General features: G+C 46.3%; 1 protein-coding gene across 1 annotated transcript; it reads left to right on the forward strand.

Moving 5' to 3' along the window:
- The first annotated feature begins 254 nt into the window (after positions 1 to 254).
- Positions 255 to 24403, forward strand: lats2 (large tumor suppressor kinase 2). The gene is made up of 9 exons (XM_070976093.1): positions 255 to 441; positions 5316 to 6043; positions 16087 to 16219; positions 16880 to 18468; positions 19553 to 19780; positions 19985 to 20339; positions 20467 to 20649; positions 21017 to 21123; positions 22745 to 24403. The coding sequence occupies exons 2-9, from the start codon at positions 5678 to 5680 to the stop codon at positions 23300 to 23302; spliced, it is 3519 nt and encodes a 1172-aa protein (XP_070832194.1). The 5' UTR covers positions 255 to 441; positions 5316 to 5677; the 3' UTR covers positions 23303 to 24403.
- Positions 24404 to 24547: the final 144 nt, after the last annotated feature.

A 24547-nucleotide genomic window follows, 5' to 3' on the forward strand; every position in this document is an offset into this window, starting at 1 on the left:
GTTACAGTATTTCCTAGAAAGTTTTGACAGATTGTTTTTTACTGACTCCCAGTATCGGCATCACATTCAGTGAAACATGACTTCTCAGATACGCAGGTCACTACAAACCAATAGCCGCCTCTCTTTCAATGTGAGCCACCGAGTGAGGCATCGCTTTAATAGACGATCTTCGGGTCTGTGCTGACGTGCGTCGGTCCGTCACGTGACCTGTGGAATGTTAACAATGCAGCGAGTGTCCAACTTTGTGCTGCATTTCTGATCCTGCTTGGAGTCTGGGGAGAAAATGGAGGCACATTTCATCATATTTACCCACTTCCTCCGTCTTCACTGAGCTCCTCGGCTCTCTCTACGCGCTCCTTAACCGAGAAAGGGACTTTAAAAGTTGTCGTTTGACGGGATTTACTCTCCAATCTGAGTTATTCTTGCGACTTCTATCACATGGTAAGTTGAGACTTACTTTTTTGGGGAGGGGAGTGGTGCTGTGATTTATTTCCACGACTTGTTGCTGAGGAAAAAGTTCCGTCATGAGTGTGTTAATTAAAGTGAGGGCTAAAGACAAGGGGACGTTCTTTCCTCTCACTGTGAACAACAGGACGAGCTGAGGTCTTTCTGCACAGGAATGTTCTGGTGTTGCTCCGCAGCCCCCAGCCTCAGCCTGGGAAGGCCCCGGGACGTTAAAACAGGGGCCCCAGGCTCAAACTGGAAACCACGCACAGCATTTAGGAACGAGCTTTGGCACAAAGGTGGAACTTCAACAGAATGGTCTCTCTGCTGTCCTTAAGGATTTGCAGTTATGCTGAAATTCCCAGGTTTTTGCTGCATACCCAAACTTAAGGATCTGTAAGGGGCCCAGATTCCATGCTGGGAGCCACTGAGTTATAGTAGAGGGGGTCCAGGGGCTGTCCAGCTATCTGAGATGATGTCTGCCCTCATTCCAGTGTTTTGGTGGTTTCACCTTATGCATAACTCTTTAATAATTGTGACCTGTGCTTAAAAGCGAGCTGTAAAGAGACATAAATGTCTCCAAACTGTCTCTGGAATGATTGTGTCATTTTCACTTTTCACAGCTAACACAGTGGGCGAACAGCGTGTGAGTCAGTCTGGATAACTCGTGGGTATAGAGGGTGAAAAGTGGAAATAATGCTCAACATGTATGCAGATCTTTTTTTTCTGTGTGCTGTTTTCACTCCAGTCCAAGCCTAAAGGCCGGAATAGTTTGGCACTGATGCAGCCATGTGTTCCATTCAGGTGTGCTGCCACTGCGCTTGAACGCACCCCCTCGCTCTGTTTGACACACTTTCACTGCATTTCAATGCCAGCAGTTTTTGGTCTGATCAGTTCAGGTGTTTGATTGGCTCAGATCTCGCCAGACAACAGGGACACCCACCTTTTATTTAGATGCTTCATGTTCCTGTCAGTGTGTTTCTTAAGGTGGAGGTCACATTTTTAGACAATTAGACCCATTATACTTATGGTGCTGCAGCAGTGTGTTGTCAGCGCTGAGGCATCTGTCAGAGACGACCCACAGGGATGACTGCAGGAGGAAGCCACCAGCGGACTGCAGTCAGATGCTGTCTGATGTTGGCGGTGGCCATTTAAGCTTGTGCTGTGTGTTTTAATGTACACCAGCAGGTAACCAGGAAAATAAACAAGCAAGCTGGGTGGCAAAATGGCAAAGAAGCGTGGTGATATCTGGGATGAGATGATGTAAACGCTGGCTGTGGTTCCCGAGCTGTGGCGAGGCCTGGGTTCAATCTGATGTGCCTGTGCGTCTGTTTCTGGAGAGCGGTGAACATCACAGACTGTCTGTGGTCATAGTGTCTGTCTGCTGTCACCTGTAGATTTCATACGGGATGTTTTGAATGCTGAGGTTGGGTTTGCCTCTTCTCTGTCAGATGGGCTCAGAAAACAGAGTCTCTACCATTCTGCCTGCACTCAAACATAAGGAGAAATGTCAGTTTATACACTGGAGAACACTACAAAATGAAGGATCATTGAAATCATATTTACACTTGAGCTTTCTGTTAGTCACTGACATGCGCTCTCTCTCAACTGCAGCGAGTGTTCCCTTTGTACACATACAATGTGTCTTGAACGATATGTTCGCTTTCCCCTCATCTCAGCTGTCTGTCAGACCTGGAGTTTACACCAACTTCACAGTGGCCATGTAGGATGTTCTGCTCTTCCTCCCTCCTCCATAATTTCCCAAATATACAAGAGACACTCCGTCGAACCTATGAAAGGAGTCGGATATTATCTGAGCAGCACTTGTAAAGGGATGTTTTTCCCACTTCATCCCAGTATATTGTCAGAAGGGTCAAATTTGGTCTTTTTGGAGAAAATCAAGGAAAAAAAAAACCTGCATCCCCCTTAAACATTAAAATTCTCTGTGTAACAAACTCATCAAGAAGATACACACAGAAGAGATTCTTTCAGCGTTTTAAAACCAAGATCTCCAAGGAAAACAGTTTTTATTTCCACACCAAGCTGGTTTCTCCTCCTCACTTCAGTGCAGTTGTCCTGGAGCCAGTGTCCAGTGGTTATCAGAGGAACTGCATGTTAAAGTGATGGACATGGGCTGTCAGTTCAGCTGCTGAAGATTATTTCACTTGTTTGCATGTTTCATGGAGTGTTTTGAAGTGTTTCTGTCATATTTTTATGGTGTGCGGTATTATTTTATTTTATTTATTTATTTTTTTTTAATCTATTTTACAGGAATCAACATTTTAAATAGCAGACTAAATGACACATTCAGTTGAGTTTCCTTCAGTTTAAAGGTGACATGAAGTGTGAATATTTCTGTGAATTTGAACATTTCAGTCCATTTCAGGTCCAGTTCAGTAGAGATGAGGCTTAGCTATGTGCCGATGAAGGCTGGCCTTTAGTTTGGAGGTATTCTATGTGCTTGTGGCTGTGTGTGTGCGTGGTTTGCAGTGTCTTTTTTCTGGTAATTGTTTTTACCTTTGGACCTGGCCCAGCAGCCTCCTAAAGCCTGCTTCCAGACAGAGATCATCCATAATTCTTGCGTTTTGCTTTATTTTGTTCGGCATAGACTGTCCCATGATTCAACGGTGGTATGAGTTTACTTGTAGTTACTTGTGGAATGGAATGCTCATTGGTCAGACATGGCGCCAAAAGCATCGCAGGAATGGAGGCAAGAGATCCCAGAGATGGGGCAACATTTATGCAGCTTGGCCCACTTGGCCCCGCCCTACCCCACCACCCACCAAAACAAAAAAAAAAAACATGTTTTTGTCTATACAAAGTTTTATCTGTCCAAACAGTGAGCACTGTGTCCTTCTCAGAAATGGCCCAAAGAGATGAAGTCAGGGAGGAGGTGGGTGGGGGTGCCACGGTCCCAGTTCTGCTCTGCATCTACTGCAGAGTACAAAGCTCTGGGCATACGACAGAGATCTTTTTCTTATCTATAGACAGAGTATAACAACTTGGTAAATGTCTGCAAAATCACATGATATAGTCCAATTATTTTAACCGTTTGAACAGTTTCTTTTGATGGTGTCGTCAGCTTTCCTTAAGGCTTCTGACTTCTGTGCTATGGTGTCTGGAGAAAGTCTGGATTGAGCCAGACTTTGTGCCACCAGGATGACTGACATGAACCTTGTCTGTACTTCCTCCAAACATAGGCATGAGTACATCTCAAAGCTGATTGAACGCAGCCTGTCTTCATGCCTGTGCTACGCCGGCACGCCAGTAGTGTGAAAGGTGTCTTCTTAAAGCAAATAAGAGATTTGGTGGAGGAAACGCCTTCAGCTCATTCATTATTATCTTGTGTCAGGATAATTGTCGCCCAAATAATCGGCTGAACTTCTTTCGCTGAGCCACCTGCCAATCCGACTTTTTGAAATACAACCAGATCAATTAAAGCTTGATTGCTTAACAGAATGGTTGGAATAGCAGACAGGTTTTTAAAACCCTCAGCCGTGTTGAAACCTGCCAGGATGGGATTGTGCCTGGCAGTTCCTCCAAGTAGGTAACAAACCAGATTGGTATCTGGAGAGCAGACACCACCTGCCAGCCAAACGCAAATCTTCTCTGGCTGAGGGAGATGTTTGAGGGGACGGGATACCAAGCTGCCTGTCAGTCTCAGGGTCTTCCGTGGAGAGCTGTTACTCGTCTCTCACTGCTATCAGATGCCTTGGTTTATGACCCGTAAGAGTAAGTCTTCATTCCCGTCATTTGTACTCATAATTATAACCAAATACAACTCGTGCCTCAGCTTTTGCTGCAAATTTCCTGTTTATTACCCTTAATATAATTGCTGCACGTCCTCTGATCCACTCTATTTAACGCAGCACAAACCTAACTGACACTTAACTGTTTAACACCACATGAGGCTCCTTACAGGAATATGCATTTATTCCACACGTCTTCCCGTCTACCCCTGGGGAGTAGTGCGGTCGTGGCACAATGTGGAGTATGTTTCTTTAGATGAGACTGTGTTAAATGTCTGATCACAGGGGAGCATCACAGGCAGAGGGGCTGACGCGGGGTGGGCCGCTGACTTGTAGTGACCCCACGCTGGAGCTCTGCGCTCTCACAGGGGTGTTTACCGGTGACCACGCGGCAGAAGTATGCAGCGACGGGGGCTGACTTTTGCGACCGCAGCTATGCATTGATGGGGTGTGGAGGGCGCCAGGTGATGTTTTGTGACCCCTAGCATTCCTGAATTCTGCGCTAGGTATGCACCGACTGCTTATGATGAATGGAACTTCCAGGTTATACCAAACTGGTCCCATGTGATGTTTGTCACATTCTGGAACTGAAAATCAAGATATTTAAGGTTGATATCAGGCTGATAAGAGCTGATCATCTACCTCTGGTATGAAGCCACAGAAAATATGTATAATTCCTTTAGGGAAATGGGTTTTTTTGTATTTCTGCACATTTATTCTTTCAGTTCATCACGTGCTGCTGTATCAGGTTACTGGGATGAAAATCAAATCTGATCTTTAAATGATGTTTACATGAACTTCAAACCATGCTATCCATCGTTATTCATATTGTTATTCTATACCTTTCTACAATGCACCGGCAGTATGAGCATGTATGTGTTAAAAGCAGCCCAGCCCTTCCATTACAGCAGAACGTCTGGGACCATTTGTGTCTTTTTCCACCTTTTTGCGATGTCCATTCTGACATTTCTGGTTCACTTCTACATTGTGTGTGTGGCGCAACCTTTCCGCGCTCAAGATATAAATTGCCCGGTGCTTGCTTTAAATTTAGAAAATAAGAAAAGCATGAACACTATGCATGACCACAGTCTCCATGCTCTAACTCCATCCCTTCCTCCACAGGCGAAGATTGGCGGCATCATGGTTTGGCTGCGCAGTGCCCTCGTGACTGGCTGTGTTTCCTGGAATAAGCTGGAACCTGAGCCTTGAAAACCACACCATGGAATGCCTGTAGTACCACACTTCACCTTCATCCACCCCATCAGCATCAGCGGGATTCACAAACTCAGAGAGAGAGACAAACACATAAGGGACACAGAGGACAACTCCCAAATCTGTGCCTGCGATCTGTGCTCCTTATCTATTTAGGTCAGCCAGGAAGGGGATCTTTTGGAGGGTGTACCAGAGTGTGTGTGTGTTTGTTTGTGTGTGTGCGTGTGTGTGTTTCCCTTTTAGAGTAGGTGCCTGCCCTGGGCACTGAGGCCATGAGGCCCAAGACTTTCCCAGCTACACCATATGTGGGCAACACACGCCAGAGGCTTCAGGAGATCAAGGAGGGTCTGAAGCAGCCGGCCAAACTGGTGAGCCAAGCCCTGCACGGGGGCACCTCCCGGACAGAGGGCGGCAGAGGGGCCGACTGCAAGAGCGGGAAAGACACAGCCAGCCGTCAGCAGCAGCTCCGACCCCCGCAGAAGTTCAATAACTACCAGAATGCCTTGCGAGAAATCCGCAAGTCCCTCATGCCCTTTGCCAATGAGCAGGGCCCATCCTCCAATTCAGGACACCCCGCGGGCGCCGGGGAGGTCAACCGGCAGATGCTTCAGGAGCTGGTCAACGCTGGCTGTGACCAGGTTAGCCACAGAGAGTGTGTGAGCATGCATGTGTCTGCGGCTGAGAGTGTGCACTGTCCTTACACTGCTTATATCAAGCCAGCCGTCCCTTTGATACCTGTTGTTTTGTACATTCCTTGCAGGCAGTGTTGTAAATCAGTGGATTTGACTGCTTTATGCTGATATTAACAGAATTATGAAGTGGATTAACCACAAAAACTACATCCCAACTGCATCTGTGACCCTTAAGATTTCCAGGAAGCAATTGAGATGCCTGGAAGGGTTAATGGATGGCGCTTAAGTGCACCCTCCATTCAAACAAACACTAGTAACATGCAGGAGTCGTAACAAATTAGACTAAGTTACTGTTCGTCATCGTCAGTCTGCTATTGTCACATTTAAGTACTGCAGGGTATTTGACACAATGTATTTTTACACCCCTGCTATATGAGCATGAGACGTGTACACGAAGTAGAGACAGAGTTGTGGTGTGTGTTCATACACTATGAATATGTTAGTGTTGTGTGTGTCTTGGCAGAGCGCTGCTCTGTTGCTGTAAAAGCCACTTCAGCGAGATGCTGAGGCTGCTCTGCCTCCTTCAGTCAGGAATTTTTAAGGAAAGCAGTCAGGAGTGTCATACACTCTTAGATGCAATACAATACAAGTCGTCCTGCCAAGTGTACGGTGCTGTGGTTATGTAACGCCTGCCTGGGTGCTGAAATGTTGAAATATCAGGTGGGTTTCCCAACTGGGCCTTTTGGCGTTCTCTCCCTCCATCCCGCTTGAGGAATGCGAGAGCGCCGTCGAACGTCTCTGGAGAAGAGTGAGGAGGGAGAGTGTTTCCGTGGGAAGTGAGGGCCCCCTGTCCACTCGGCCCTCAGCCTCAGAGCTCACGGTGTAAAGGCGTCATGTGGATGCTGTTAATCAGAGGTCACTTCACTTCAGTCGACTTCAAACTCGTCCATATTTACAGCTTAGTCAGTTAGTTAGTTTTTGTCGGTTTCTTGCAACGGCGTATGTCAGGAGACAAAATAGGGACAAGAAAGTCCAGTTTCAAAGCGTGTTAAAATGCCGTGACACAACGCAGATTTATCCGCAGAGAAGATTCGCTGAGGATGAATGAGGAAGTCTGTATGTTTGTCCTCAGGGCCACTGTCACACTGACTGTGCACTCATTACTGCATGCTCAGTCTGACTAGCAAGTATTCTCTGTTCAGTCATGCTGTTCACCATCCTTCTCTTTGGGAACTGTTGAAAAGTCTTGGAAATGTCCCTAAATGAAGCGAATGAGGCAGGGATGAGAAATTCAATTGGGGAGTCGAAATCACATGATTTCTTGGTCCAGTTGAGTTTTGGTACACCAGTGGTTAAAGAGCTGGAGGACAGCCCTGCGATGGAGCTCGGCATGTGAAGAATGCTCCGCTCAGGCCTAAGCACAGAAGTACGGAGAAATCCTCCCCGCTCCAGGGAGGTCATGAGGCGGCCCCTGCAGGGAGAAGCCTGGGGCCGAACCAAATCGATTTCAGCTCATCACATCCAGAAACCTGCTGTTTCCTCTGCTCCGCTCGTGTTTCCCCGTGTCTCATGTGAGAGTTTGTGCCTTTAAGGTGGTCGGTAGTCAGACTGCAGGACTGATGGAGTGATTTGCTCATCAACACTTCAGCAGGCTGACAGTCAGGTTTCAGGGTCCCGATCTTGATGGCTGGAACTTAATTATGATTTAAATTTCTAATTATGATTGCAAATCTGATGTTGAAACTTGATGTTCATTAACTTTCATGGTGCTTTGTAGGTAGTTTTAGTAGCAGTGGTGGAAAGTAAGAAGTACATTTCTTGAAGTTCTGTATTTAAATACAATTTTGAGTTACTTGTACTTCACTGGAGTGTTTCCATTTGGTCCTCGTTATACTACTGCTTCATTTCAGGGGGAAATATTGCAGTTTTTCCTAAAACCAAACTAAGCTTAAGCTAAAACTAAGCCAAATGAAGCGATAGTCGTTACCGTTCAGATTAAGGTTTCTCATCAGAAACATGTGATAGGCTTATAAAATACAGTGCATTGTTACAGATTAGACCAGTGGCTGGGCCCCTGCTCACGTTTCAGATGTCTATGAGTTGTTAGCAGTTCCACTGAAGAGACGTTTCCCCTCTGTGCTCATCAGATGGTTTCAATTAGATCAGTGTTTGAGGCCAGAAGAGTTCACGTTATCCAATATTTCACACAAAGAAATCCAAAAAGAATTGTGAAGCAGAACTTTCTTTTTTCTTTTTTCCACTCCCATTAATCACCCCATGACTGCTCAGGGTTACAGCTCACAACAGTTGGGACGCTGTTTAAAACGGAAATAAAAGCAGAATGCAGTCATTTACAAACTAACTGTGTTTACAGCAACAGATTCACAAAGTGTTCCTGAGTCCATGCAGTAATCTCCTTCATACAGTCATGTGTTCACAAAGCAGTGAACCTCTCTCCATCCTCGCTTGTGATCGACTGAGTCTTTCCAGGATGCTCCTTTCATAGCCAATCATGATACTATCACCTGTTACCAATCAACCTGTTTACCTGTGGAACGATCCAAACAGGTGTTTTTGGAGCATTCCACATCTTTCCCAGTCTTTAGTTGCTCCTGTCCCAACTTGTTTGAAACGTGTTGCTGCATCAAATTCAGAGTAAGCAGATATTTACAAAAATCAATGAAGCTGATGAGCTCTAACATTAAATACAATGTCTTTGTGCTGTTTTCAGTTGTATATGTCAGAAAGCAGAAATCATATGATGATCATACAGTTAATGATATACTAACATCGTAATATATCAGTCACAGGGGCCTTTCTTCTTCAGGATCAGTACTTTTTTACGCTTTATTATTTCAGTAAGTTTTGCTGATAATGGCTCTGTGCTTTTTCTAAAGTAAGCTTCTGAATGAAGAACTGCGATGGAGTACTTTTAGATTGTTGTGCTTCTTCCACCGCTGTTAAGTGATTGCTTGTAGGAATTGTATCGTTCAGGAGGAGGTATGAAAATGAAGTTAGGGAAGAGTTGTCAGTCATGATCACTCCCAGAACTGTCCGGAGCAGCTAGGTGTAGACGTCACTGTATCAGACAGGTTCCTGATTGGCTGCCTGTCATAGCAGCTCACACATGGTGACGTTGTTTTAGTCTTAAAAAGGAAAGATCTCAGATGAGTATATTTACTGACTTCATGAAAGTGTACAGAGGGACATGTTTAATGAGTAAACAAGCCTTGAAAGGGCTTCATTTATGAGTTAATGTGTTCCATTTTCACTTGAAATGATTGTTGACACTGCCTGTACAGACCGTGAGTCACAGCCATCAGTAATGAACTTTGCAAACTGTTGTGCTCTGGGTATGGCAGGAGAGCAGGGAAGGTCATTTTGAACTCTGATGCTCCTCCAGTGCATTCCAAACGCCTGTCGAGCATTAAAGAAGAAGCTTGTAGGCTACAATGGCAGCCATTTCCTCAGCTAGTTGTCCTCTATTGCTGCCACCATTGTCAATGGCCCAGAGCAGTGCGGGCCCAGTCAATACAAACAGGAAGTGAACATTCAATGGCAGCAGGGTGGAACAGTTCCTTCTGCTGCAGTCGAGTCGCCACCCAACATGTCGCCTCTCCTTCCCCCCTGTGTCTAGTCTGTCAGACTCTGTCCTGCAGCGTCTTTGTCCCCTTGTCCCTCTGTAGATATGTGTATGTGTTTGCTCCAGTACTGGGAACACACGTTTGGGAGTAATTGATTTGATTCATTCATGTTTGATGAAGTAAATGTAAACTTTGGTTCTCTGACTGATCGACAACTAGAGTCATTTCTCAAAAGCTCTGCATCTATTGGCCAGCTGACTGCCCACCGTCACAGTGCACACATGGCCTATGGATGCATGAGAGGAAATAGCAAGTCAGTAGTCTGCGTTTCTACTCCAAACAACATCACTGAAAGACAAGCCAAACAAACTGTGAATAAAGTGCCGCCTATTGCACTGATTTAAGAATATTTGAGGATGTGTCTGATCAGATGTTGTCTTGACTTTGCTCTGATGTTGTGGAAGAAGAAAGGAACAGGTGGGGATGAAGCAGTAAGAAGAACCTGCCTTGAGTGGCTGTAATCACTGATTTAGTGTCCTGAAGAGCCAATCAGAGAGCTCTCTCTGGACTCCCTCTCGACATGTTGAGCAGAGGCTGCTGTATGCCTTTACACACCTCTTGGCCTTTTCCTCCTCGCCTGTAAACACATTTTGTCTTTGCATATCCCAAAGCCACTATGGCTCCTGTAGATCAGCTGCTTTGTCCCTGAACACCCCTCACCTAATTTCTCCTTCACCTCTTCTGGAGGCAACCTTATTTTTTCAGGCCAGCTGTTATCAGCTGCCCTCGTCTTCCTCCTCCCATTCGTCTCTCCCATCCTCTCCAGCTGCAAATTACAGAGCAATGTGACTTGTTACATAATCACTTTTTTTTTTCAAAGGAGGAAATGTTTTGGAGGGGGAGCGAGGGTGGGGGGGGTGAGGGTGGCATGCCACGCGTCGAGATGACAGGGAAAGAAAGGAAATGAAGAGAAGGAGTGGTCCGCTGAGCGGTTTCCTTCCCATAACCTCTCAGCCGTCGTCACAGACCTTCTACTGTACATACAGGACAAACGGCGGCCGGGCAGGAACCTGGTGCACGCTGAGCATATGAAAGCCTCCGACGTGTGAGCAAGCAAACACTGCAGTGTGTAATGATGAGGCCAACAGGACGTGATTTGGAAGCAGCGTATGTGTTAGTGTTTGTGGTCTGTATGTTGGGGCAGAGGACGTGGCTTTCCTCGGCTCACACTAATGATTTGTAAGTAAGGCGTAACCTGGCCTAAGCATTGCAGTACACTCACTCTGTCTGCAGAGGAGCTTCATGTGCAATGCTGCCATGGGTGAGGAAGAGGAGGGAGGACGGCAGCGTGTTATATGGCTGTCTGTGTGGAAATCGTGCATGGACGTCCCTCTTGGCATGTCCATCCATCTGGACTCTGCTGCTGAACGTCCTCCATATGGCTTTGATTTGCAGGGTCCCATGCTAGAATGTGCTTCAGAACTGGGTCAAAGAGACAACGAATAACACTTCACTGTGTGTGTGTGTGTGTGTGTGTGTGTGTGTGTGTGTGTGTGTGTGTGTGTGTGTGTGTGTGTGTGTGTGTGTGTGTGTGTGTGTGTGTGTGTGTGTGTGTGTGTGTGTGTGTGTGTGTGTGGAGTTTGTAGGCTGGTGATTATGCGTTTGGGATAACTCGGCGGCTTGCGGCCCGCAACCATTATGACAAGGGTACAAATGTGGCCTGGATATTTTGGACAGACAGAGGCAGAGATAGAGGAACACTATCCAGAATGCAAATAGCTTGAATTCCTGCTTCCTGGGCTGAGGAATGTGAGCAAGGAACATCTGTCGCCATGACAGCCGGGGTCACCAGGCCCGCCTCCACCCAGTGCACGCACGCACGCACACACACACACACACACACACACACACACACACACACACACACACACACACACACACACACACAGACATATGATCCGACAGATAAAAATCAGAGTGTGGCTGTGTTTTGATGGTTCAGTATATCTCTCAGTTTTAATGTGTCTCAGGACTGTTTAATGTGGGCTTTGAAACTTAAATCAAATATTTTCTACACTCTGGTCTTCTGTGGCTCTCACCGGTATCAGTCAGACTGCTCTTTTCTTTCTCTTCTTTCACATTTTCTGTGTTCAGCACAGAGAAGTGAAATGGTTGTTGACTGGTTGTTAAAGAGTGGCAGCTCTTTGTCCCTGTGTTAACTGTTCATTTAGCTCATGTTGGATACAAAATGTGTGTCCAGTATTTTCTCTCTCTCAGACCGTAAAACTTGAATGTAGTCTTGAGTTTGATATGTACTGCGTAGTAATATGCAGACATTTATTGTCTCATGTCCTCTTAAATGATTTCTTTGTCCCCTTTTCATTCTTTACACAACAATTTCTTTTTGCGTGTACAATTAAGTGAGCTATTATTCCCATGTGAACAGTTGTTGTAGCTCGCCCCTCTCTATTCACCCAACCTTTGACCTTTCGCTGCGGCTCTTCAGAGCAGCTTAAACACTTCTGCCGTGTTCCTACTAGTTAGTTTTGAGCATAACCCTTCCTTTATTAGACACTGACCCGATTAGAGTCTGCCTCCTGCTTTCCTTTCACTTCTATAATGTGCCATTTATTACGGCAGGAATGCGGTTGTACTGTATTTGCCATTAAAGCAAAGAAAGAAAGAAAAGAAAAGGCCGTGGCTGAGGAAAGGAAACGAGGTAGAAAGGCTGAGCGAGGACATAATGTGACATTACTGGGAGGCTCTGGCAGCCAGCACTCTCTACTGGCTACACAGGAATGTAACAGACACACACATACACACACACACAGGAAACAAAGTATAAACAGTGTGTGTGTGTGTGTGTGTGTGTGTGTGTGTGTGTGTGTGTGTGTGTGTGTGTGTGTGTGTGTGTGTGTGTGTGTGTGTGTGTGTGCGTGTGCGTGTGTGTGTGTGGATGGTCAGTAGGCTCAGGCACATAGCTATGTACTGTATGTGTGTGTGTGTGTGTGTGTGTGTGAGACCATGCGGATGCAATGGAAGCGAACGAAAGCAGACGTGTCCGCGTGTATTTATACGTACAGTATAGACGCACTGTGATGGACACAGCGCACACACACATGCGTGTGCGTGACAGAAGGCACAGAAAAAGTGTGGCCTTGGCATTTCCTGGCTTTGAGAGCTGGCTGTGCCCACAGTTGCTGCGCGGTCCTGCTTTTACAGCATTTATGTTTGATTTAGTTTTCTGGCAACAAGTAAAGCGGCTCAGTGTGTGCGAGAAACGGCAGGCAGAGGAGGCACAAAATGGCTGCACAGGGATAAAACATCTCTCCTCAGATCTCCTTCTACTTCCTTGTACTCTTGTAGTAAAAGTTTTGAAGCTGGTTGGAAAATGACGTGCTAATATTAGGTAGGAGAGGCCAAGTAGGTACATTCAAACTGCCACGACAGTTCAGTCAACACCTCTCTGAAACAGACTCAACAAAAACAAAGATTAGAACATTGATGAAGGGAGGATTTTTATTGCAGCACTCTTGTATTGGAGCACATTCATTTTTGCGAGGTGTTCCTCATAAGTGAGTGTAAATGGTTCGCAGTGCAGTGACAGTCCTGTCGTAAGTTCCTCCACAAGGACTAATGGAAAAAAGTGCAGCAGAGAAAATGAATGAAAGGAAGATGAAAAAGTGGGTTTAATTGGTTTGAAAGCAGCTGAAGGTGCTGCACATTGTAGTAGTAAAGATTTAAGAGCAGGAATAATATGCTCAGTTCTCGAGGTTCTTGTAAGAAATCTGGCAAGATTAGTCTCAATGTACTGAAGAGCAGTAGAGGGCCATCGCGGTGGTCCCTGAATGATTCTGCATGTGTTATAATGGCAGAAGAGCACCAGGCTTTGCATATTTATGGAGTAAAACTACTCTGATATGCTTAGACATACTCAGTATTCAGTTATTGACTGTTGGCATACTATTGCTATGATGTAGTTACTCAAGGAATCAGCTAAATGGTTAAAGAAATCAAATAAAATGACAAATTCTAATAAAATGTCGTAATAAATACACATGGATGTAGGTTTTACATCTACAGCCCCCTCAGTGTTAGTTTAGCACTGCTGTGATGTGATTTAATGAGTATAGCAGGATTTCATTCTATCAGGATTCAGTTCAGAGGTTCAGTTCTTGCTGTGGCCCCCTGTGACCCTATGAGTGACTGAGCAGTGAAATCCACCTAATGTCACCTGTGAAAGACAGAAGAGCTTCATCTGCGGCTGCGGCTGCTGCTCCTGCGTGCGGCCAGCGGGGGCGCCTCAAAGCCAGCTGCGTCAGGGCGGCCGAGCAGGTCTGAGTTGAAATGTCTTTGCAGTGAGGTCATATGCCATTGGAGGGGATTTCCTCATGTGCGTGTGGGTCGCTCAGTTGGAAAGGCAAAGACAGATCCTCTGTTTATCTTACACTCTGCAGCCCTGTTTGTTTACATGTTTACCATTGTGAAAGAGACAGGAAGTTCATCGAGGCGGTTGTTCATCGCCCACCACACCAGCTGAAGGAATTTTGATTGGCAGGTGGGGTCGGATCACCTCAGTGTACCACACAGCCTATACAGGACATGGTGCTTTGAGTAAATGCTGTTATTAGAGAGGATTACCCCACAGGCTATGAAAGAAGGCAAACTGAACGTTTTGGACAAACTTTGGCTGAACAGTCAGTACAGTGACTGACATACATGCACAGCTCAGACAGCTCATCCTTCTGCATGACATCACACAGAAGATTACCTCCTGCGCTGCTTCACTATGACGACCTGCTACTTGTAACATTGTCGAGCAGTGTTGCAGACACTCTGTTATGACTTAAGTCTATGAAACTGTCAGCTTGGCCTTTGTTTCCCTTTTTTATCGTCCTGATTTAGATCCCAACATTAACTATAAATCAAAACCACAATTGGAGACTTGTCTTGCTGCAGCCTCAGCATGTGCGCTGATGTCTTGGTCTGAGCTGAACAGATTTTAAGATCGCCTGCTTTGAATTAAGACAAAGCCAAAGGAATGGTTGGCACTGTTTAATAAGAGGCCATCGATGCAACGAGAGGAATTCTCTGCATGTTTCCTCCTTCACATTTTTCACTGCTGTGTCTTGGTCATGAATTACACAGGGCCGATGAATAGAAAATGCCAAAGTGGTTAACCAGCATTTTTCACATCGGTGACCTACATACCTCTGGGCCTTTAGAGTGGCCCACCTGTTGGGGCCAGAGATGAGCTGCCCCGGTATGATTGAAGAGGTAGATAAGTCAGGGGGCAGATACCTCAATGAAATGCCATTTTAGCTGAAGCATGAGGAAAATGCAACCAACGTGGCGCATAGGTTTAAACATGATTCTCTTCCATTATAAGTGTTTTTAGTGTCTTGTGCAAACTGTACCAGCGTGACATTAAGAATTTTGGTGGTGCATCATCGATGGCTGCCAAACAAGAATGTCTTTAAAGCAGCGTGTTTCCAAATTTCCCTGATCTTTTTCACTATATCAGTGTGTCATTGCTTTTCTCCTGTGTTTGGCATAAATCAGTCTGTGCTTTGAATGACATTAACACAGTTTTCTCCTGTTAACTGTGCTGAAGATAAAGGTGACATGATGATCACTGCAATGGACGATCAATCTGTTGATTCTGTAATCACACTGACATGAAAAAGTCTTGAGCTAGAAAGAAGGAATGCATGTAAAATACTACAGTATGCTTTGGGAAAGGGTGCTTAGTGATTGTGCAATTAGAGTTAAATGTGCTGAAACTGGTAGAAATAGCAGTATAGTCTGTTAAAGGGAGCTCTTCCTGGTCATACCCCATGAAGCTTGTCTGCTGCTGCCACAGGACCACACCCTGCTGCTAAGCTACAACTTCACATGAAATAATTGCCTCCATTACACATTTTCATGCAGTGGTATGATAATTGTCTCAGCTCAGAGTTTTCCTTGAATGCTGACCAAGGATCTGTTCACTCATTTCAGTTTGTCAAGTTTCACACCAACAAAAAAAATCTCATTTTTTTCACTATAAAACAGCACAGGAAGTCACTGGTATGTAACCCCGAGAAGAGAGGATGCAGGTGCTTGAGCACCTACTGTGCTGATGTGTGTGTTTTTTATGCCGGCTGTATGGACACCTTCAAGGCAGAATATCTGCCTGCATTAAGTTGTATGTTTTTGTGCAATTAATCACAGATACCTGCAGCAGTTACTTTTAAAGCTTATGTTTAGTTTCCTTGTGTTTTTGTGTGTGAGCATGAAAAGCAGACACTGATTTGTAGTGTTGAATTACTCCTTAAAGGGTTCCTGAATTCATTCACAATTTTAGGCTATTTATTTAGGCAAGGTTTTTGCCAAACAACTTTTCTGTAGAGAATATTAAACATTTCAAAACATCGGCTTATGTTCTTATATGAAAAATCCTCTTTGTTTTTGTGTGCTTCACAGGAGATGGCAGTGCGGGCACTGAAGCAGACAGGAAGTAGGAACATCGAAGCAGCCTTAGAGTACATCAGCAAAATGGGTTACCTTGACCCTCGCAATGAGCTCATTGTCCGTGTCATCAAGCAGACTTCACCAGGTACGTACTGTGCAATCTCAATCAGTTGACTTTGGCCAGAGGATTTATTTCTCCTCGAGTATTTACAGCTGTCATTCTAATAGAGTTGGGATGCTGTGTAGAACATAAATTAAACAGAATGTCATCATTTGTTTATCCTTTTTGATTTATTTTCCATTAAAAGCAGTACAAAGACAATACATTTAATGTTTGACCTCATCAGCTTCATTGATTTTTGTAAATATCTGCTTACTCTGAATTTGATGCAGCAACATGTTTCAAATAAGTTGGGACAGGACTAAACTAAACTAACTAAAGACTGGGAAAGATGTGGAATGCTCTAAAAACACCTGTTTGGAACATTCCACAGGTAAACAGGTTGATTGGTAACAGGTGAGAGTTTCATGATTGGCTCTGACAGGGGCATCCTGGAAAGACTCGTTCACAAGCGAGGATGGAGAGAGGTTCACTGCTTTGTGAACACATGACTGTATGAAGGAGATTACTGCATGGACTCATTGGCTGAAGGATATTAAATGGGCTCAGAAACACAGCTTGTTTGCTAATGATGCATTCTGCTTTTTATTAATGTTTTACACAGTGTCCAAACTTTTTTGGAATCAGGGTTGTATTTACTGTATGTGTTCATTGATCGAGTAATCTTACTTCTTGTCCTTTTAGGAAAAACTGGCATGCCAACCTCAATGGACCACCGGCCTGCATTAGAGGCTTCAGGTGAGGCAGGTGCCATGCCTCCGTACCACCAGATGGGGGCTATGTATGAGGGATCAGCTGGATACGGCCCCGAGGGTGAGATGCCCAGACCCTACATGGGTGCTCCTCCTGTGATTAACTACATGATGCCCCCATCTGGTGCAGCACAGGGCCCTGCCATGGGAAACCCAATGGGTCGACCTCCTAGTATGGGCACTTATCCAGCAGTGATGGCCACCCAGAGCAACCCAGCCAATACCATGTACCCTCCAGGGGCCCAGCAGAAGGGCTACCCTGCCAGTATGGAGCAGCACGGGCCCATGATGAGCTACAATGTCCCTGGCCAGCCTTTGCAGCTCCAGCCTCAGCCACCAGGGGGCCCTGTCCCAGGCCCCCACTATGACTATGGTCATGCAAGGCCACACATGATGGAGCCTACAGGCTATGGAGTCAAGAGGACCGCCTCCTTCCAGAACAAGATGGCACCGCCCCCCATGTCACCCCCAGACAACTATGTCAACATCCAAGGGAAAGGGGCCATGGGCCAGAACGGTCCAGGAGGAGGAGGGGGAGGGTACCCTGCAAACCTGTACCTGCCCCCTCATTCCCACCCACGGCAGGCCAGCCCCACTTCCCACCAGGTTCATATGATGTCCCGCTCCCCAGGTGGGGTGGCAGCCATGGGCCCTGACTTCTCTGACATGCCCCAAGGCTTGATGACACCATCCAGGGCCAGCCTCAACCTGGACCTGTATGAGCACCACTGGCCAGGGCCCCCAGGTCCTGAAGGGGCCCCTCCAGCCAGGCAACCCCAGCCCCAGGGCCCATTTAGGGGGGAGGTGCGTGTACCCAGCAGAACCAACTCCTTCAACAGTCGCTCTGCTGGACCCAATGGTGTGCGGCCAACAATGACTGCACCCCCCACAGCTGGCAAACAGGACCCCTCCCTGGGCACTCCAAATACCATCACGGCTGTAACGTCCCCACCCATCCAGCAGCCGGTCAAGAGTATTCGTGTGATGAGGCCTGAACCCAAGACGGCTGTGGGACCATGTCATCCCAGCTGGATGACTGCTCAGGCCCAGGATGCAGGTGAGCCTCTGGCCTACATGGCAGAGGAACCCTACTCCCTTGAGCCTGCTCAGGAGCCACGCTGCCCACCGCCACCTTACCCCAAAAACCTGCTCATGTCTGGTGAGCCAGGGGCCCTGGAAGCAGCCGGGACCATGTGTGGAGCTCAGGACCTCAGCAACACTGCTGCCAGAAGCACACATGGTGGCAGTGGAGGGAGCGGAAAGGCCGAGGAGAACCAGCAGGTGAAAGAGAAGACAAAAATGGGCAAGGGAGAAAAAACAGTGAAAGACAAGAAGCAGATCCAGACATCACCTGTTCCGGTGAGGAAGAATGGACGTGATGAGGAGAAGAGAGAGTCACGCATCAAGACCTACTCACCTTTCGCTTTCAAGTTCTACATGGAGCAGCACATAGAGAATGTGATGAAGACCTACCAGCAGAAACTGAACCGCAGGCTTCAGCTGGAGCAAGAGATGTCCAAGGTAAGACAGCCAGACATTAAACTGCTCTGTCTTTCAAACCCCAGTCAGTTGCTAAATCATCTTAATAACAGACAGAAAGCAACAAGATTGCCTCATGGTGAAGATGATGGTGAGCTTGAGCCCACTCCAGCAATGCTGTCTGTGATGATGCTATACTATGCCTCGCATGTCCTGTAATTTGTGTCACTGTTGATATTCTATGGAGCTTTTTGAATAACCTCATTTAAACCTTTGGCTTCACAGTGGTTTTACATGTTGTGTTGTGTATACTGACATTATTGCAGACCATTTTCCAATAAAAAAAACAACATGTTTGAGGTCCATTATTGTGGAAAACCAGGCTGGCATGTTTATTTATGTCAAACTTAGATTACGTAAGTACTGACCACTTTGCAAGCAGCAACATTTTTGTATTGATAAAAACAGCCAAGTTTACATTATTATGTGGTGCTTTTCAGCAGAGCAGTCATCCATCAGTCCTCAGACATCCTGGACTGCATTGACTTAATAAATGTGAACAAATGAATAATAGCAGCAAATTGTTTTCTGTGAAGATGATCCTGTCTCAAAGCTTTGGGTCTTTATGTTGAACACCAATAAAGAAACTCGCCGACATGCTTTAAAAAATGGTCAGGAGTAATGTGAAAGCACTTCTCTGTATATGAGATGAGAATGATAATTGGCTGTACTGAGAAGTTGTCATCTGAAGAATTCTCCCTCAGGACTTTGTTTTAGACAACATCACCTTTGTTCTGGAATGAGATGTCAGCGAGTTCGCCTTTGTGTTTGCATGAGCTTGACCCGAGTCATGACTTTGGCCTCTGGCCTTTTGACCTTCTTTAAAGTGATTGGCATTTTTAGATGAGAAAAAATACCACAGCTGGGCCCCGACAGTTAGCTAACAGAATAAGTTCAATTTGACAGCAGAGGCCAGGGCGCTGGGTGTAGCTCATGTCATGTTTGTAGGTCATTAATAATCAGAACTGAAAAATAAACGTATTTCCATTGTTTCTGAGACTGCTTTTGAAAGGGTGTCACTGTTTATTCCTAACCTACTTTCTTCATCCCCTGTCCTCCCGTCCAGGCCGGCCTATCGGAAGCAGAGCAAGAACAGATGAGGAAGATGCTGAATCAGAAAGAGTCCAACTACAACAGGCTACGCCGTGCCAAAATGGACAAGTCCATGTTTGTCAAAATCAAGACATTGGGCATAGGTGCCTTTGGTGAAGTGTGTCTTACGCGTAAGGTGGACACTGGTGCACTTTATGCCATGAAAACACTGCGCAAGAAAGATGTCCTCAACCGCAACCAGGTGATTTTCTACATACATACATACACACACAGCTGTTGACAGTGCACAGTATCACTGTTTAGAATAAGTCTCAGACTGAGGCCTATGCATTTGGACCATCTGAAAAAAGACATTGTTTCTACCCTTGTGGATATAACGTCTTCTATTTCAGTTGATGATGATGTTATGCAAACTTAGTTGAAACGAGCGCTGTCTTTGGTGCAGGTGGCCCATGTAAAAGCAGAGCGTGACATCCTGGCGGAGGCAGACAACGAGTGGGTGGTGCGTCTCTACTACTCCTTTCAGGACCGTGACAGCCTCTACTTCGTGATGGACTACATCCCCGGAGGAGACATGATGAGCCTGCTCATCCGAATGGGCGTCTTCCCTGAACCTCTGGCACGCTTCTACGTGGCAGAGCTGACACTGGCCATCGAGAGCGTCCACAAGATGGGCTTCATCCACCGCGACATCAAGCCCGACAACATCCTCATTGACCTGGACGGACATATCAAGCTAACGGACTTTGGACTGTGCACGGGCTTCCGCTGGACTCACAACTCCAAGTACTACCAGAAAGGTGGGATACTTTGCGGTGATTGTTCAGTGTTCTACTTGTGCTACATGGCAAAAATATCCAGGCAGTGTGTCACTGTGTGTCTTCTCTGTGGAGTTTAACAACATTGCTCCCTGTCTTCTGTCTCCAGGGAGCCACATCAGACAGGACAGCATGGAGCCCAGCGACTTCTGGGACGATGTGTCGAACTGTCGCTGTGGCGACCGGCTGATGACACTGGAGCAGCGTGCCAACCGGCAGCATCAGCGCTGCCTAGCTCATTCGCTGGTGGGAACACCTAACTACATCGCACCAGAGGTGCTGCTGCGCAAAGGTGGGCGAGATATGACGGAGGATTGCTGCACAACCTTTTATTTTAACCATCCAGACTCAAGAGCCAATCAGCAGTGTGTTTCGCAGAGTCACTGTTTTGATTGGCTCATGGTTGGAAAGAGAGTACATCCTGTAGCCAGCATGAATAGGGTCTTTGCATTTGCCACTTCATTATATCAGGTCATGAATTCTTAGTCTGGCCGAGTTTCCTTAATTTGAAATTTGAATGTCAGAGTAAAGTAAATGATGTTTTCCTGCAATTTCAAAATGTTTGTGACAAAAGTGTCCTTCTGCCAAAGGCATTTTGTTGAGTTTACTTAAACCAAAAGTGAGAGCACATGAATCTGATGTTTGCGTCCTGTGTGCAGGTTACACCCAGCTGTGTGACTGGTGGAGCGTGGGAGTGATCTTGTTTGAGATGCTGGTGGGACAGCCGCCCTTTCTGGCCCCGACACCTACCGAGACTCAGATCAAGGTCAGTGAAGAAGAAAAACATCCCCAGCTTTGATTTTCAAATGAAATTACTGACCAGCAAGTGAATGTCAGCCTGGTGTTCCTGGATCAGTTCAGTCGCAGCAGGCCAGGTCAGTTAGACACTGCCACATTCGGTCTGCCTCATTCTGGGCAGCTCCCAGGTGTGAATGGGACTTCAGACATCATCGTTAGAGGACTGAATATCATCTTTGTTCAGTCTGTTTGGCCAGGTGAGAGCAAGGCCATTTTGATCAGGTGGCCCCAAATATCAACACAGAGACAAACAGAACTTAGTGAAACAACAGACACGCAGTGTAGTTTGTCAGTGAGGTTGCAGTCAGAGCTGTCTGTGCAGCCTGGGAATTCATGTTAGCAAACATAGTTACAGCAATACAAGTGTACAGTGGTGTATATCAGACAGCCTACAGTTCAGCCATGCCATCTTGGTACTGATCGCACCGATTTTGTCATGTTGTTGCCATCTGCTGGTCTGGACCAGTAGAGCTGGCAATGGCTCATGTTGTGCTACTGGATAGATGTGTCCTATGAGGCCACCATACTACACTACCACAAGAGCTACATCCACCACAGTATGTCCTGTGATACTGATATCACAAATGGTATACTGAATTTGGTATTTTATTTCTTAAAAGCTACAGTTTCTGAAACCAATAAGAAATGCAAACAGGGATAGCCTCTCTTGTGAGGGTTCTTACTCATTCATGAATCCCACTGTTTTATGTCTTTTGTGCCCCTTTTCACCCATTTGCTTACACCCAATGGCACCCATTAGGATATAAAACACAAAATAGAGAGCAGTTAAATTCACACTGTATAATCGTGAAGTAGTAATATGTACTTATGTGCTTAGAATATAACAACTAATTCATTTGCTCATTTCTAAAGTGTGCTGACTGAATTAAGCTTTGTGGCTGGTGTGGAGCTGCACATGCGCCCTCCATTGACCAGCCGCCGCAGAGATAACCACGAAGAACAAAGACTTGAATGAACAACAGAGAGGGTGAATGAAACACTGGGGATATCGTACTCAGCTAAAGTTACAGGACCTGGAAACACCTGTCAGAGCTGGCATTATGACAGACGACCACAACTATGTCCAATAAATGAGCTGCTCCCTCTGTTAAAGGGTCAGTTCAGCCAAAGCATTAAAAAAGAACATTCCCACGGTCCCTTGTGGCATCCAGCCATGCACATAGTTTTAGAGTCACAAGGTGATTTTAGAATAATGAAACCCTAAACAGGTCAAATACAGAGTCAGAGTTGTAGTTGACACCAACATAAGGTCCACTCAGCAGCTGTCCTTGAGCTGCTGTCCTCAGCAGATAAAGTCAGCAGGAAAAAAATGTGAAAATGAAAGTTTTCAGGAAAAAATGGAAATTCAAACATTTCCATCATTATGACAACTGGGTGAATGCCATCTGCAGACCATTATGAGATACATTCAAAAGCTCCGGAGCAGCTGCTGAGTGCTGAGATGGTACAGTATTAGTGAACCAAGTCAAAGCTGTAAATCCAACAAATTGACTATCTAAGTTCAACATCTGCATCTGACATTGCTGCCGCTGTGGTAAGCTCATGTATTGTGTCTCTCCCCTCTGCAGGTCATTAACTGGGAGAGCACCCTGCAGGTGCCTGCCCAGGTCAAACTGAGCCCCGAGGCCGTGGACATCATCGGCCGTCTCTGCTGCTCCGCAGAGGATCGTCTGGGTGCCAATGGCGCCGGCGAGATCAAGGCTCACCCCTTCTTCACCCAGATGGACTTCTCCAGCAACCTGCGGCAGCAACCGGCCCCCTACCGGCCCAAGATCGCCCACCCGATGGACACGTCCAACTTCGACCCCGTGGAGGAGGAGGGCGGCCCGGGGGCATGGAGCGACAGCGGGGACAGCACCCGGGCCCTGGACATGCTCTGCTCCCCTCACGGGAAGCACCCAGAGCACGCTTTCTACGAGTTCACCTTCCGCAGATTCTTCGACGACAACGGCTGCCCCTTCCGCTACCCTAAGCCGCTTGAAGCCAGCGAGGTGACGCCAAGCATCACCGGAGCCACCTGCATGGGCCCAGACGAGGAGGACGAGCAAGAGGAGGAGGAAGAGGAAGAAGAAGATGAAGAGGAGGAGGGAGAGCAGGGGGAGGGATGTGAGCCGGTGTACGTTTAGAGCTGCAGACTGACAGGCTTCCTGCGTCTGTTACTGCTGACTAATGCTCATCATTCAGCTCGCGAGCCTCCCACCTGCCACCGCTATTCCTCTGTGTCTGTCTGTGTGTGGAACTCCCCTGATCCGGGACCAAGAACCAACATTCTGTACGTGACTGGCTGCATCAAGGGTGAAGCATATGCGGTTAGAAGACCAAGACTCAGAAACTGTACAGGTTAAAGGAGATGGTTGATATTCTTGGAAATGTGATGACGTCTAGATGAGACAAGATTTCTAACTCGAGGACTGCTTCTGGTTCTTCCAGAGGTTTCTCGTCCCATTCCTTCTACCCTTGGTCTTACGGATGACTGAAACACCTCCACGGTGATCTTCTGACACAGGAGCTACTTCCTGTTCTACCTGAGCTGCTTTACACTCGAACATTGGACACGGCCATGTGAAGAGTGGAACCAGTTTACTCGTTGATTGCAGGGGCAGGGGGGGCGGGCGGGCGGGGGCGGGGGAAGCTGAATAAGCAATACGCCTCTTTCACAGCTGCTGCAAAATAAGCTACAAACCCACACGCATGCATGTGCACACACTCACGCACACTTATTCAGTACCGTGCTCAGTCATAAAGGGTGAAAAAGCCGTTGGTCTCTGCAGGTCGATATCAGTGTCCGTATTGATGTTTCAGGAAGTTGGCTCTGACTAGATGGACGAAAAAATTCTCCCATATTCCTCTGACACATGTTCACTCACAGGGAAACAGTTAAGTCCTGTGGTTCGAGAGAAAATGTGTCCCTTTTGGCAGCATTCAGATTTTATATATTTCTGTGTCTTCAGTTTCAAGTTCTGCATGTGTAGCAGGTCAAATGAAAAAAAAAATGCAATCAAATTAACCAAACAAAATCATTTGGGTTGCTCTATCTGTCGTATGTATTCACAGCTGCCTCATTTTGTGCCAACACTAGTTCAGTGTCATGTTTTGTCCTTAAGATGGAGCCTTCTTCCCTCAGAGGTTGCTGTTACAAATATCCTTGCATTCATAAAGTCCTTCAGGAAGAGTTGGATCAGATGAGAAATATTCCTGCCATCAAATGCAACTTCTTATTTACTGGGAGGGGGCAGATTGCTAACATGTTAGCACAACACATAGTCCCCCCTGCTGTGTTTTAGAAAAAGAACTGATAAATAGAATGAAACCCAGCCTGATTCAAGAAAAGCAGAGCCAGACCTGGACAGGCCTGAGCCTGTCGGGTTGGA

Source organism: Chaetodon trifascialis, chromosome 12 (genome assembly GCF_039877785.1).
Source record: "Chaetodon trifascialis isolate fChaTrf1 chromosome 12, fChaTrf1.hap1, whole genome shotgun sequence".
NCBI classification, from domain to species: Eukaryota; Metazoa; Chordata; class Actinopteri; order Chaetodontiformes; family Chaetodontidae; genus Chaetodon; species Chaetodon trifascialis.

Coding starts and splice junctions, on each gene's coding strand:
- lats2 (XM_070976093.1), top strand. CDS start 5,678: ATGAGGCCCAAGACTTTCCCAGCTACACCATATGTGGGCAACACACGC. Junction 19,781..19,984: donor ATGTCCTCAACCGCAACCAG/GTGATTTTCTAC, acceptor TCTTTGGTGCAG/GTGGCCCATGTAAAAGCAGA. Junction 20,650..21,016: donor AGAGGTGCTGCTGCGCAAAG/GTGGGCGAGATA, acceptor TCCTGTGTGCAG/GTTACACCCAGCTGTGTGAC.